General features: G+C 34.9%; 1 protein-coding gene across 3 annotated transcripts in view; it reads right to left on the bottom strand.

The window, feature by feature from the left end:
• Nucleotides 1-14479, bottom strand: part of LOC121371486 (ninein-like protein) — an 82181-nt gene that overhangs the window by 25009 nt on the left and 42693 nt on the right. For all 3 annotated transcript variants that reach the window (XM_041497413.1, XM_041497414.1, XM_041497415.1), the window contains 8 exons: nt 13175-13291; nt 11832-11915; nt 10506-10692; nt 9537-9635; nt 7585-7745; nt 6949-7097; nt 2574-2739; nt 227-355 (listed from right to left, as the gene is read on the bottom strand). In XM_041497413.1, the coding sequence (XP_041353347.1) occupies nt 227-355; nt 2574-2739; nt 6949-7097; nt 7585-7745; nt 9537-9635; nt 10506-10692; nt 11832-11915; nt 13175-13291 (1092 nt within the window). The remainder of the gene's footprint in view (nt 1-226; nt 356-2573; nt 2740-6948; nt 7098-7584; nt 7746-9536; nt 9636-10505; nt 10693-11831; nt 11916-13174; nt 13292-14479) is intronic.

Raw genomic sequence — 14479 nt, 5'->3', positions numbered from 1 at the left:
ACCCCATTCAGCATATCCTCATAGTCCATTATCTGATTTACTCCTCATAGTCCATTATCTAAAGGACTTACCCCATTCAACATATCCTCATAGTCCATTATCAGGATGACTTACCCCATTCAACATATCCTCGTAGTCCATTATCTGGATGACTTACCCCATTCAACATATCCTCATAGTCCATTATCTGAATTACTTCTCATAGTCCATTATCTGGATGACTTACCCCATTCAACATATCCTCATAGTCCATTATCTGGAGTGCATGTTGAGCTTCAAGTTGTTTTATCTTTAGTTTCATCTGTTCGTCTTTCTCGTCAAGTTGTCTGTCGCATTCTTGTTGAAGCTCTTCTTCCTAAAACATACCCAACACATCATTTAATTAATTATATATTTATTACAGCTTGCACACACATATCCATGTACATGCACACACCTTGAAAGACAACATCTGAAATTTTGGTTACAGCAAACCATAATATTTATAAGGGTGGCTAAACTACCAAAAATAATGTGAATGTGAGATGGGTTGGGGGGGGGGGGGTGAAAGAGAGAGTGTCTGTCTCTAAAGTCACTCAGTACCTCCATAGGAAGGTCTACCACAGAGTTAAGTCCCATTCTAGTGAATAAAGCACAAGACCTGTAATTAAATCCAGTTTTAAATCAGCTAGGCATCTCACCACACTTTAAATAATTCACTTGTAATTTAAATTGCAGTCATAATTTCTTTTAATGTCCCAACTGCAGTTTAACTCAAAGTCCTTATTTTTTTCAATAATTCACAGGTCTATAAACTTAAAACATAGTCTAAAATGGTTTTACTAACTCAAACGTAAGTGTGTGTTGTTAAATAAAACATTTCCTTTCTTCAAACTTAACTCAATTTCAACTTAAACTTAAGTTACAAAATCTGCTGTGCTTCTCCCCAGATAATTTTAATTCTTTTTAATAGCTCAACTATAGTTTAAAGTTGCATACTGGTGGCTTCCGGCCAAAATTATTAATTAATTTCAGCTTTGAAATGTAAACATTTCAAAAATATGTCCATAAAAAAAAAAAAAAAAAAAAATAATATGCTAATAGAAAAAAACTATTTTTGATAAGAAGGAAGGTAATGTTTTATTTAACAATGCATTCAACACATTTTATTTACAGTTATATGGCGTCAGATATATGGTTAAGGACCACACAGATATTGAGAGAGGAAACCCGCTGTCGCCACTTCATGGGCTACTTTTTTCAATTAGCAGCAAGGGATCTTTTATATGCACCATCCCATAGACAGGATAGCACATACCACAGCCTTTGATGTACCAGTCGTGGTGCACTGGCTGGAGTGAGAAATAGCGCAATGGGACCACTGACAGGGATCAATCCCAAACCTACCATGCATCAAGCAAGCGCTGTATCACTGGGCTACGCTTCACCCCTATTTTTGATTCAAGAAATTTTAAGAAAACAACTGAAAAAACTGGGTGGTTCATTTCAGGCGAACAATCTGCAACGTTATGCCAAGAAATTTGCTGTCTTTGTGCAACTCATCTGTTCTTGCAGCTCTATCTAGCTACTAACAATCAACTTGCCAGATTTTGTGAATTTGCCTATTTTATAAGATTTGCTATAATGCGATTAGCCAAGAATCTACTGAATGCAAATTTGTTTACACAGCATGCAAGCACATTACAGTTTTGATATTCTAATTATATATACACAGATTAGGTATGGGATCAATTAGTTTGTAGTTATTTATTACACATAAGATCAATTAGAGTGTAGTTATTTATTACACATAAGATGAATTAGTTTGTAGTTATTTATTACACATAAGATCAATTAGTGTGTAGTTATTTATTACACAAGATCAATTAGTGTGTAGTTATTTATTACACATAAGATGAATTAGTTTGTAGTTATTTATTACACATAAGATTAATTAGTTTGAAGTTATTTATTACACATAAGATGAATACGTTTGTAGTTATTTATTACACATAAGATGAATAAGTTTGTAGTTATTTATTACACATAAGATCAATTAGTTTGTAGTTATTTATTACACATAAGATCAATTAGTTTGTAGTTATTTATTACACATAAGATCAATTAGTTTGTAGTTATCTATTACACATAAGATGAATAAGTCTGTAGTTATTTATTACACATAAGATCAATTAGTTTGTAGTTATTTATTACACATAAGATCAATTAGTGTGTAGTTATCTATTACACATAAGATCAATTAGTTTGTAATTATCTATTACACATAAGATGAATAAGTTTGTAGTTATTTATTACACATAAGATGAATAAGTTTGTAGTTATTTATTACACATAAGATGAATAAGTTTGTAGTTATTTATTACACATAAGATGAATAAGTTTGTAGTTATCTATTACACATAAGATGAATAAGTTTGTAGTTATTTATTACACATAAGATGAATTAGTTTGTAGTTATTTATTGCACATAAGATGAATAAGTTTGTAGTTATTTATTACACACAAATGTAAAATAGCAAAATATGACACTTGTATGAATGAGACTGCACCTTTAATTATTGTCAGTAACTCACTTGTAGTTTAAAGCGTAGTCTTAGATCAGCCAGGCTTCTCTCCAGACTTTCTATAACAGTCTGCCTGTCCTCCAGCTCAGTCTGCAACGACTGGAGTTTCTGTCGGTTTTCTTCTTCTAGTTCAACAATTCTGTCTTGAATACTCTCATCTGGTTTTTCTTTCAATCTAAACAAGAAATTACAGCTAACATCGTTGACAGAAGTTTATAACTGAATATTCTCGCGTGGTTTTTCTTTCAATCTAAACAAGAAATTACAGCTAACATTTTTGACACAAGTTTGTAACTGAATATTCTCGCGTGGTTTTTCTTTTAATCTACACAAGAAATTACAACGAGCAATGTTAACAGAAGTTTTTATTTGCAATGACTTTTTGTTATTCTTAAAATATGATATTGTTGAATATTGTTCCTAATGGCCACTGCAGGTATAAAATTTGAAAACAGCACAAGGTATAATTACGGATGACTGGTATCTAGTCATTGTGTACGGGTACTTTTGTACTTGATTGTTTTTAATTATGTTTTGTGTTAGTAACAAGTGACTAACAGGTCATTTTTAGCACAGACCCATTAGTGTGTACCTCCTGTACTAACAGGCCATTTTTAGATCCATTAGCGTGTATGTCCTGTACTTGGTAATGTATACAAATGACTAACAGGTCATTTTTAGCATACATCCATTAGCATGTATGTCCTGTACTTGGTAATGTATACAAATGACTAACAGGCCATTGTTAGATCCATTAGAGTGTATGTCCTGTACTTGGTAATGTATACAAATGACTAACAGGCCATTTTTAGATCCATTAGCGTGTATGTTCTGTACTTGGTAATGTATACAAATGACTAACAGGCCATTTTTAGATCCATTAGCATATATGTCCTGTACTTGGTAATGTATACAAATGACTAACAGGCCATTTTTAGCATACATCCATTAGCATGTATTATTATGTACTTGGTAATATACTGAACAAGAAAAGAAACTTCCGATTTGTACATATAGTATTTGTTGTGTTAAAGAATTCATTGTGTAATGAAATTATATAGGTAGTATTAGCCTTGAGCTGTATTATCAGGATTCATGAATTTTATTGTATATTTTTGCACTGTTAATAGTCGACAACTTGAAATTCAATTTGCACGTGCATGCATGGTTCAACATGTCCCGTGTAGCATTCGGTCAATTTGTTTTACTTGTCTTACTGACATTGTTGTCAAGTGAATGAAAACGCTTTAAAATTTGTAAAAAAAATTATGTTTTTTACATTGTAGCATTTTTAGTATGCCAAGAATACCCAATAATTTACGCGAACGGGCGATTGGCATGCTTGATGCTGGCATGTCGACAGACGTTGCAAGGCATGTTGGGAGTTCTAGTCAAGCAATACGGAATCTTCACGTAAGATTTCGAACGACAGGAAGCACCAACGACTTGCCACGTCGTGGACGTCCGCGTGTTACAATGTGTGGTCAAGACTGCTATATCATGAACACGCATTTGCGCAATCGATTCCAAACTGCCACTGTTACTGCTGCTAACACACCTGGGCTTCATAATAACTGAATCAGTGGGCAAACTGTTCGTAATCGTCTGCGAGAAAACGGTTTACATGCACGACATCCTTACGTCGGATGCGTTTTAATGCAACGTCATCGTCTAAATCGTCTTAATTGGGCACGTGTACACACTCGTTGGATACGGCGACGCTGGAATCCCGTTCTTTTTTTGGATGAATCCAGATTTTCTTTACAACATGGTGATGGCAGGGTGCGCGTCTACCGTAGGAGAAATGAACGCTATACTGACTGTTGTGTTCTTGAACGAGATCGTTTCGGGGGTGGGGGTTGTATCATGGTCTGGGCAGCCATTGCCCATGGTTATCGTTCACCACTAGTCGTCATTGATGGCAATTTAAATGCTCAACATTGCCGCGATGACATTCTCACTCATCACGTCATTCCTCTGTTCCATAACAACGCCAACATCTCGATTTTTCAGCATGATAATGCCACCTCTCATACAGCTAGAGACACTGTAAATTTTCTTAGGACAAATAACATTGATTTCATTGATGACTGGCCCGGTAAAAGTCCTGATCTCAACCCCATCGAGCATGTCTGGGATAGTCTGGACAGACGATTGAGGCGTCGTCCCAACCCACCCGCTAACGTCAACGAACTTCGTCAAGTGCTCATTCAGGAATGGAACAATATTCCACAGGCAGAAATCAACACTTTAGTCAATTCTATGCGCCTGCGATGCACTGCAGTGGTCAATTCAAGAGGTGGTCATACCCGTTATGTGGGGGTTTTTTGTGGGTTTTTTAACCCCTACCACACTTGGTCAAAATTTCTCCCAGTTTCTGTTAACCTATGGCCATGATTTTTGCACCAAACGATGCATCATGGAACACTCTTTAAACACATATATAACAATTATTCCCCCGGTTTGTTTTCATCAAGTTATGTTAAAGCAAAGTTAGCAGAAGTTTCTTATTTTGTTCAGTATATATACATGTGACTAACAGGTCATTTTTAGCACAGACCAATTAGTGTGTACGTTCTGTACTTGGTAATGTATACAAGTGACTAACAAGTTTACTTTTTTTTATCGCATACCCATCAGTGTGTACGTCCTGTACTTGGTAATGTATACAAGTGAGTAACAAGTCTCCTTTTTTTATCGCATGCCCATCAGTGTGTACGTCCTGTACTTGGTAATGTATACAAGTGAGTAACAAGTCTCCTTTTTTTATCGCATGCCCATTAGTGTGTACGTCCTGTACTTGGTAATGTATACAAGTGAGTAACAAGCCATTTTTTATCGCATGCCCATTAGTGAGTATCTCCTGTACTTGGTAATGTATACAAGTGAGTGACAAGCCATTTTTTATCGCATGCCCATTAGTGAGTATCTCCTGTACTTGGTAATGTATACAAGTGAGTAACAAGCCATTTTTTATCACATGCCCATTAGTGAGTATCTCCTGTACTTGGTAATGTATACAAGTGAGTAACAAGCCATTTTTTATCACATGACCCATTGGTAGTATACAAGTGAGTAACAAGCCATCACATGCCTTAGTGAGTATCTCCTGTACTTGGTAATGTATACAAGTGAGTAACAAGTCTCCTTTTTTTTAATCACATACCCATTAGTGTGTATCTCCTGTACTTGGTAATGTATACAAGTGAGTAACAAGCCATTTTTTATCACATGCCCATTAGTGAGTATCTCCTGTACTTGGTAATGTATACAAGTGAGTAACAAGTCTCCTTTTTTTTTTATCACATACCCATTAGTGTGTATCTCCTGTACTTGGTAATGTATACAAGTGAGTAACAAGCCATTTTTTTTTATCACAGACCCATTAGTGAGTATCTCCTGTACTTGGTAATGTATACAAGTGAGTAACAAGCCATTTTTTATCACATGCCCATTAGTGAGTATCTCCTGTACTTGGTAATGTATACAAGTGAGTAACAAGCCATTTTTTATCACATGCCCATTAGTGAGTATCTCCTGTACTTGGTAATGTATACAAGTGAGTAACAAGTCTCCTTTTTTTTTTATCACATACCCATTAGTGTGTATCTCCTGTACTTGGTAATGTATACAAGTGAGTAACAAGCCATTTTTTTTTATCACAGACCCATTAGTTGAGCATCTCCTGTACTTGGTAATGTATACAAGTGAGTAACAAGCCATTTTTTTTATCACAGACCCATTAGTGAGCATCTCCTGTACTTGGTAATGTATACAAGTGAGTAACAAGCCATTGTTTATCACAGACCCATTAGTGAGTATCTCCTGTACTTGGTAATGTATACAAGTGAGTAACAAGCCATTTTTTATCACATGCCCATTAGTGAGTATCTCCTGTACTTGGTAATCTATACAAGTGAGTAACAAGCCATTTTTTATCACATGCCCATTAGTGAGTATCTCCTGTACTTGGTAATGTATACAAGTGAGTAACAAGCCATTTTTTTTTATCACAGACCCATTAGTGAGCATCTCCTGTACTTGGTAATGTATACAAGTGAGTAACAAGCCATTTTTTATCACAGACCCATTAGTGAGTATCTCCTGTACTTGGTAATGTATACAAGTGAGTAACAAGCCATTTTTTATCACATGCCCATTAGTGAGTATCTCCTGTACTTGGTAATGTATACAAGTGAGTAACAAGCCATTTTTTTATCGCAGACCCATTATTGAGTATCTCCTGTACTTGGTAATGTATACAAATGAGTAACAAGCCATTTTTTATCGCAGACCCATTAGAGTGTGCATGTCCAGTACTCACTACATTACTATTCAGATATTTTATTGATAATGATGATTTTGGAAGTTTGTAGCAACTAACGTGGCCATATTGTGAAGAATTAAATTTTTCTCTGTCTCGTATCGTTCCAGAAGATCCTGCTTTTCCATCACAAAAGCTGTTTGGAGCTCTTTCTGCAGTTCAGCTAAAGCATCTTGCTTTTCATGTTCCAGCTTTTCACAGAGTCGAGCCTTAAGGAATGAAAAAAACACGTAATTCATAATACAGACAGTTATTTCACTACAACAGAAGCATGATCAGTTTTACTAATTATGACACAGGCATTGAAAGTGGGTACCAAACCCACACCAGTTAAAAACCAAATTAAAATACAGCAGTCAATACACACACATGCACGCACACCACGCACGTACACACACACACAACACACACACACACAAACACAAACATACACACACAGACACACACACACACAGACACACACACACACAGACACACACACATCTTGTTGCTATCATGTTTTGATGTCTATGCGACAAAATATTATTTATTTGCAATGAAAAACAATACTTAGTTTTTAAAAGTATTATTCACAAAATTTAAATAAGCATGTTAAGCATTTTCACTCAATTCAAGACTTTGTTCCATTAAGTTTATGATTTAATTAAACTTCAAGTTTACTTAGAAAAGAGTCTAATAAAGAAATCACACACAGACCTTTTCAGCTTCAAACTGTTGGCGTAACTCCTGCTTCTCGCGACAGTGTTGTTCCTCTAACACCGCTATCTCAACTCGGAACAAGTGTTCTCGTTCTTTCTCATCATTCTCCAGCAATGAAATTTTCATTGAGTTTGACAGGCTTTGTGGTTCACTGCCACCTGCAAAATATCAGTGGTATATTTAAATAATCTGTCAGTAATCACCAAATGTGCAGGACTGGGTGCAGATTAATAAATGCTGTTTTGTTGTAATGTTTTTTTTTGTTGTTGTAATGTCAACAGATAATTATAAAAATAATATTTGTTACAGTTTTTTTGTTTAACGACACCACTAAAGCACATTGATTTATTAATCATCCTGCTATTGAATGTCAAACATTTGATAATTTTGACATTTGGTCTTAAAAAGACTGGAACGAAAAATAGCCCGATGGGCCCACCAACAGGGATCGATCCCATACCGACAGAGAATCAATTGAGTACTTTACCACTGAGCTATGACATTGGATGACAAATCAGAAAAAAAATTACAGGGTCTTGGAAAACAGAATAACATATTCTACTCAAACTGTCTTATTTTCATGTCAGTTATGCAACTTTGAATTTAACCACCAGACAGTTATGTGATAAACCATTATGTTCTAGATAAAAAAGATGCAAACTTTAGGATCACCAGAATTTTATTTATGTATTATAAAAATCCATATATATATAAAAAATGATTACAAATGATTTTTGGACACTCAATGTGCAGGATTTCAGCAGTTAAATTAAAAAAAAGAGAGTTTGTTTTATTTAACGACACTAGAGTACATTGATTATATAATCAATGTCAAATGTTGGATGTCAAACATTTGGTAATTCTGACATGTAGTCATCAGAAGAAACCTGCTACATTTTTTCTAATGCAGCAAAGGATCTTTTATATGCACTTTCACACAGACAGGAACGCACATGCCACGGTCTTTGACCAGTGGTAGTGCACTAGTTGGAACAAGAAAAAACCCAATCAGCTGCATGAATGCACCGAGATAGTTTGATCCGTCGACACAAGCACCTCAAGTGAGCACTGAACCGACTGAGCTAAGTCCCAACCCAGAACCGACTGAGCTAAGTCCCAACCCAGAACCGACTGAGCTAAGTCCCAACCCAGAACCGACTGAGCTAAGTCCCAACCCAGAACCGACTGAGCTAAGTCCCAACCCAGAACCGACTGAGCTAAGTCCCAACCCAGAACCGACTGAGCTAAGTCCCACACCAGTTAAATTAAGACATACTATTTTACTTCAAATAATTCTGTTTAAAATACATTTTTGAATGTCAGTGTAGTTCAAAATCGCATGCAGCAGTACAAGTGTGTCAGGGTTAGGTAACTCATCAGTTACGCAAAATCAATCGCCATCGGTGGACCCATTGGGCTATTTCTCGTTCCAGCTAGTGCACCACAACTGGTATATCAAAGGCCATGGTATGTGCTATGCTGTTTGTGGCATGGTGCATATAAAAGATCAAAAGCTACCAATGAAAAAATGAAGCAGATTTCCTCTCTAAGACTATATGTCGAAATTACCAAATGTTTGACATCCAATAGCTGATGATTAATAAATCAGTGTGTCTAGTGGTGTTGTTAAACAAAACAAACTTTAAATCACATAACCAAACAATTGGTTACCAAGTTAAAAATCACATAAACAGACTCGGTTACCAAAGATTTTGAAATATCATCCTCGGAAAAGTAAACGATTATTGTGAACTTTTCATCAAATGACAGAAAATGTTTTCGCTAAGATGTGGAATTTCAGAAAAAAACATATAATTTTAATCTCCAATGTTAGAATGCAGAAAATATGCAGTCAATTACAAAAAATAGGCAGACAAAAAAACTTGCTGACAACAGAGCATAATTGAATTGAAGTATTTGACACAATTGAGCATTTAAAAAATACTTACTGTCATCGTCAAAACTTTGAGAGGGTGTGTCCATGAATTGCTGTCTGTTTTTGTGTCTGTTGAGAAAATTCTGCTCATCTTCATCAACCTCGAAAGCATCTACAACAGAATTTTACACACCTCTTTCTAATAAACAAACCAGATGAACAACATATGTATTTGAAAACAAAATTGCAGTTAATGCTGTATTTCTTTTAATCAGTGATTTAAGAAACCATAAAAGCCTGCAATTTCATCAATTTTTTTTACTCATTACAATGCAGTTTAATATGATATAATATTATTGATTTAAATTTAACTGTTTAGTCAGTTTATCTAGTATTTTTTAAATTATCCATGCGTAATGGTGAAACATTTGTATATTAAATTTGTAACTATTATACAACAATAAATTTCATGCCTCAGAATTTCAAATTTTATGTGAAAGAAATGTTTAATTCCATGCCTTATGAGCATGGGAAACTGTGTTTTAAGAATCATGTTAATGATGCATTATGTAATATGCTAATGTCACACTACCAGAAACATTGTTTCCTTGAAATCCATTCGCTTGCATTTTTTACAAAATAACAAACCATTTTCCATAATGCATTTTATTGAAGGATAATATTAAGTTTTTTAGTGATGTCATCAAATCAGAATCAAAAGTTTGTATTATAATATACTGAAAACTGAAATAAAAAGTGGAAATTATGGCGTGTAAATCGACTGTGTTATAGAAATAGTATTTGTGATATGGTTGACCTCACATACAGGGTTCGAAACGGCCCATTTGGGCGACTTATATATTAAAAAACAATGACGTTATAGTCACCCAGAGCTGTAACATGAGCCACTATTACTATTTGTATTGCATATATTTATTCCACATTAAAATGTTGCTCATGGTTCGCTTACAATAATTTGCCAACAACTATTATTTATTTTGGGTCACCATATTTTTTTGCGAGTTTCGAGCCCTGCACATACCATTAGACGTAATAGATGTGAGAGAATTTCTCCTCTTTGTGAAGTATTCAGACAGAGACATGCCATCCCGCACTGGGATCATAGACATCGCAGTGGACGGAAGACTTCTTCTCGGCTTCCTCATCATGCTCTGTTGCTTGGCAACCTCCAGTTCACCAATCAGCTCGTCGTTTTTGTCTTTCAGATTCTGCAGAAACAGGTAATAACCAACATAATTTAGCAACACTTAGACGTATTAATACAAAATACATCCAACTTAAAAAAGTGAATGAATGAATGAATGTTTAACGACACCCCAGCACAAAAATACACATCGGTTATTGGGCGTCACAAATGGTAAGTATATAAATATATTATTTATATATATTAAAAGTTTTCTCTCAGAAATAATTTAGTGTAAATAATTAGTAATCATGGTAATCTGTCATTTTGTTTTCTTCAGATGTGGATCTGGGGCGGTAGAGGGGTCTGCACCCTCTTTGCTCTAGACAAAAATGATTGGATTTTTTCTTTATAAACTTATTTTAAAGTGCATTCATCGCAAACTTCCATTCATTAATAAGTCGTTGCATGTAGATGACACACACAATGCAAAAAACATCTTAGTCTGCTTCTGTTCTTGTACTTTTGCTGTCAAAAATATTAGCAAAAGAAGATCTACACATATATCATTTAAGAGAAGTTTGTTTTGTTTAACGACACCATTGGAGCACACTGATTAGGTAATTTTGACTTGTAGTCTTAGAGAGGAAACCTGCTACATTTTTCCATTAGTAGCATGGGATCTTTTATATGCACCACCCCACAGACAGGAAAGAACATACCACAGCCTCTGATATACAGTGATGTTATACCTATTTTAAAATAAAACCTGAAAATATCTCTCAAAAGCTGAAATATCTATACCATATCTAAATAAAGGTAATGTTTTAGCATTTACGATCACATCCAGAAAATTATTTTATGCAAAAAAAACTGAAATCCGATAAAAATTTGAAAAATCACATCCCTGGATATACCAGTCATGGTGCACTGGCTGGAACGAAAAATAGCCCAAACTGGCCCTCACATCAAGCAAACACTTTACCACTGGGATATTTAAGAGAAAGAAATAGTTAACATTATTCTAAAATAATCGTACCACTTGATGTAGAGAATAAAAGAAGAAACCCAGACATCATCCATATACAGGCAACTTACCACAGATCATGGTGTTTGGTTGCAACATGAAATAACCACCTGTCCACTTGGGTGAATCAGTCCTACCATCCATAGTATCTTACGTGGACCTGTCACTATTACTTGTACATTTTTGTTATTATTTACCTTGTTTTCTTCCAGCAGCCTATCCAGTTTCTCCTGCAGAACTCTTATTGAATTTTCTAACTCCTCACGGTCATAGTCAGGTTGCTGAAAACAGAAATAAGTACATAAATGTATACTTTAAATTGGGGATTGTAGTCTCAAAAGACAGTATTGTTACCAGGGCTTCAAGAATTTTTATAAAATTCACTAGCCATGGATGGGATCAGTGATTTTAAACATTTACTAGCCATGATTAAAAATTCACTAGCCCTACTTTACTTTAAGTTAATACAATTTTACTAAATAATAGTAATAATCAAATATGTCACCTATATGGGGAGATAGATCTTAAAAACACTAACATTGGGGGTTGGGGTGGGGGCAGGATATTCATATTTATAATATCAAAATAACTGCAACATTTGACTTCTTTTTTCCACTTGCCGTCGGGCATAGCAATAGTAGTTATTTACTAGCCCAACATTGAATATCACAAGCCATGGGAGTGGGGCTACCATAATCTAGAAGCCTGGTTACTAATAAAAGCAGACATTGTATTTCATTCACCTTCTGAGAGTAATAAAAAGTACATATACATAGATATTACTAGTTATAAATGATTATATAATGTTATTAAGACCAACATAATGAACATATTCTAATCAAATAATTACAATGGTTGTTAATTGGGGACGCTTTTCAATCTGACTCCTTGGGGAAAATATCCTGTCACATCAGTTGATCAAATCTAGAATACCAATAATCATTCAAAAAAATGTTTTTAAAGTACAAAGACATAAATAGAGATTATTATACAAGCTTGTGTCGTACTGATTTTATGTAACGAGTAATATATGAATCCTGACATGAGTTTTGTGAAATAAGTACGATTCACACACGAGTGTAATAATTTCTTTATTATTCACATTATCCAAAATATTATGTTCGTGAATAGCAAGCTTGGACCATGTCAAAACGTTTCAAATGTAACTAAACACAGATGACGAAATGACATCATTTTCCCCAATTGACTTCATTTTGATAAACGTTTACACTGGGGAAGCTGCATTAAGTTATGACGTCGCTTCACAAAATCATGTCATTCGTTGTACACACATAAAATCATTATAACACACATGGGTCATACTGTTATATTTCCCTGAATATCTTAAACTACGTGAATAATAATTATAGACTCGGTACCAATATTTTCACCAGGATTCTCCAGAATGAACGTTTAAATATATGTGGCACCACAGAAAACAGTATTAGTACCAACAATTATTCATGAATGCATATTAACTGATGTTTTCAAGATTGCTTTTTCTTGTATATAGTCTGTTATAAGACAAGAAATCACTTACTTTTTTCTGTAAGTGTTCCATATGTTCAAGATCTTTTAAGAGATTCATCCTCTCACTCTCCGCTTGTGACAGTTTTTCAGATAAATCTGTCACCTCTGCCTCCAGTTTGCCCACCTCCTGAAATTGCAAAATACATTTACATGTTATTATGCCGAGCAAAGTTGCACTGTAGAAAAAGAAATTACTGTTACAATTCTATATGTAGAACTTTAACACTGAAGCCATACTTTTCATTTTAATTTTCAAACAAAAGGAAAAACCCATTATAGACAATTTCATCAGAATGAATAGAAAGGAAACTGTTTAATGTGTAGCTTCTTAGTCTCAAACATAAGGTAATTGTGACATCAGGTTTCTAATTCTCAAAGCTCTATTAAGCTCTCTAAGGCAACATTGCATCATCTTTGCAAATCTTTTGCATTGCACTACAAGATCATAAAGTTGCCTGAGTTGAGTGAGTTAGGCCCTAGATCTAGAGACGCAAGAAATCTGCTGAACCCACATTAGGAGTCAGTAAAGTAACCTCTAAGACTGAGACAGAGACCCCAACCCTAGTTGGAGTGTCATAGGAATCCAGGCCTTCAAAAATAGGAATCCCACCCTCCAAAATAGGAATGTTATTAGTGACGGCTCAGGAGCGTGTTTTTCAACATTTTGGTAAAGTCGAGTTCAAGGCCGTACCCAACAGGCAAACGTCGGGCCTGTTTGGAAGACCAATTGCTAGACTGGTTTATTCTATATTGCCACACTTGCTATGCCTGCTATTCGGAATCCATAAGTTTAAAGAATAAGGCAGGAAACCAAAATACGATTGTTGACAGTGAAGAGGGAAAAAGTTCCATTTCTCCAGTGTTAACAACATTTGTGTCTTCCAAAATACGATCCGACACCAAATATGCGAAATTATGACTTCCTTTCTAAAAATCGAAATTTCGAACGAGACAATCATAATAGCATAATCTATGCTTTAAATTCGTAATGATTCAGCCAATTTCGTAATGGCTAGCATCTCTGCTGAGAGCAGCAAGTAATATCCAATGAGTAACATGCCTAACAAGACCTCATTTTGAACATGTGCAAATCTGCAGAAAATAGAGATCCAAATATTGATTAGTAATAAAGGATCATTTTAAGAATTTCTCCATATTATTAGCTCTTTTCAATGATCAGCAAGGGATCTTTTATCTGGGTGTTTTTTTAACAAATGGCTGTGTACATATATAACATTTGATATACCACTATTAAAACCAATACCTGAGGGGGTCTATCAATACTACAATCTCTCGCACATTACTAAGCTAACAC

The sequence above is a fragment of the Gigantopelta aegis genome, chromosome 4 (genome assembly GCF_016097555.1).
Source record: "Gigantopelta aegis isolate Gae_Host chromosome 4, Gae_host_genome, whole genome shotgun sequence".
Lineage (NCBI taxonomy): Eukaryota > Metazoa > Mollusca > Gastropoda > Neomphalida > Peltospiridae > Gigantopelta > Gigantopelta aegis.
This window is presented reverse-complemented; position numbering and strand designations above follow the sequence as displayed.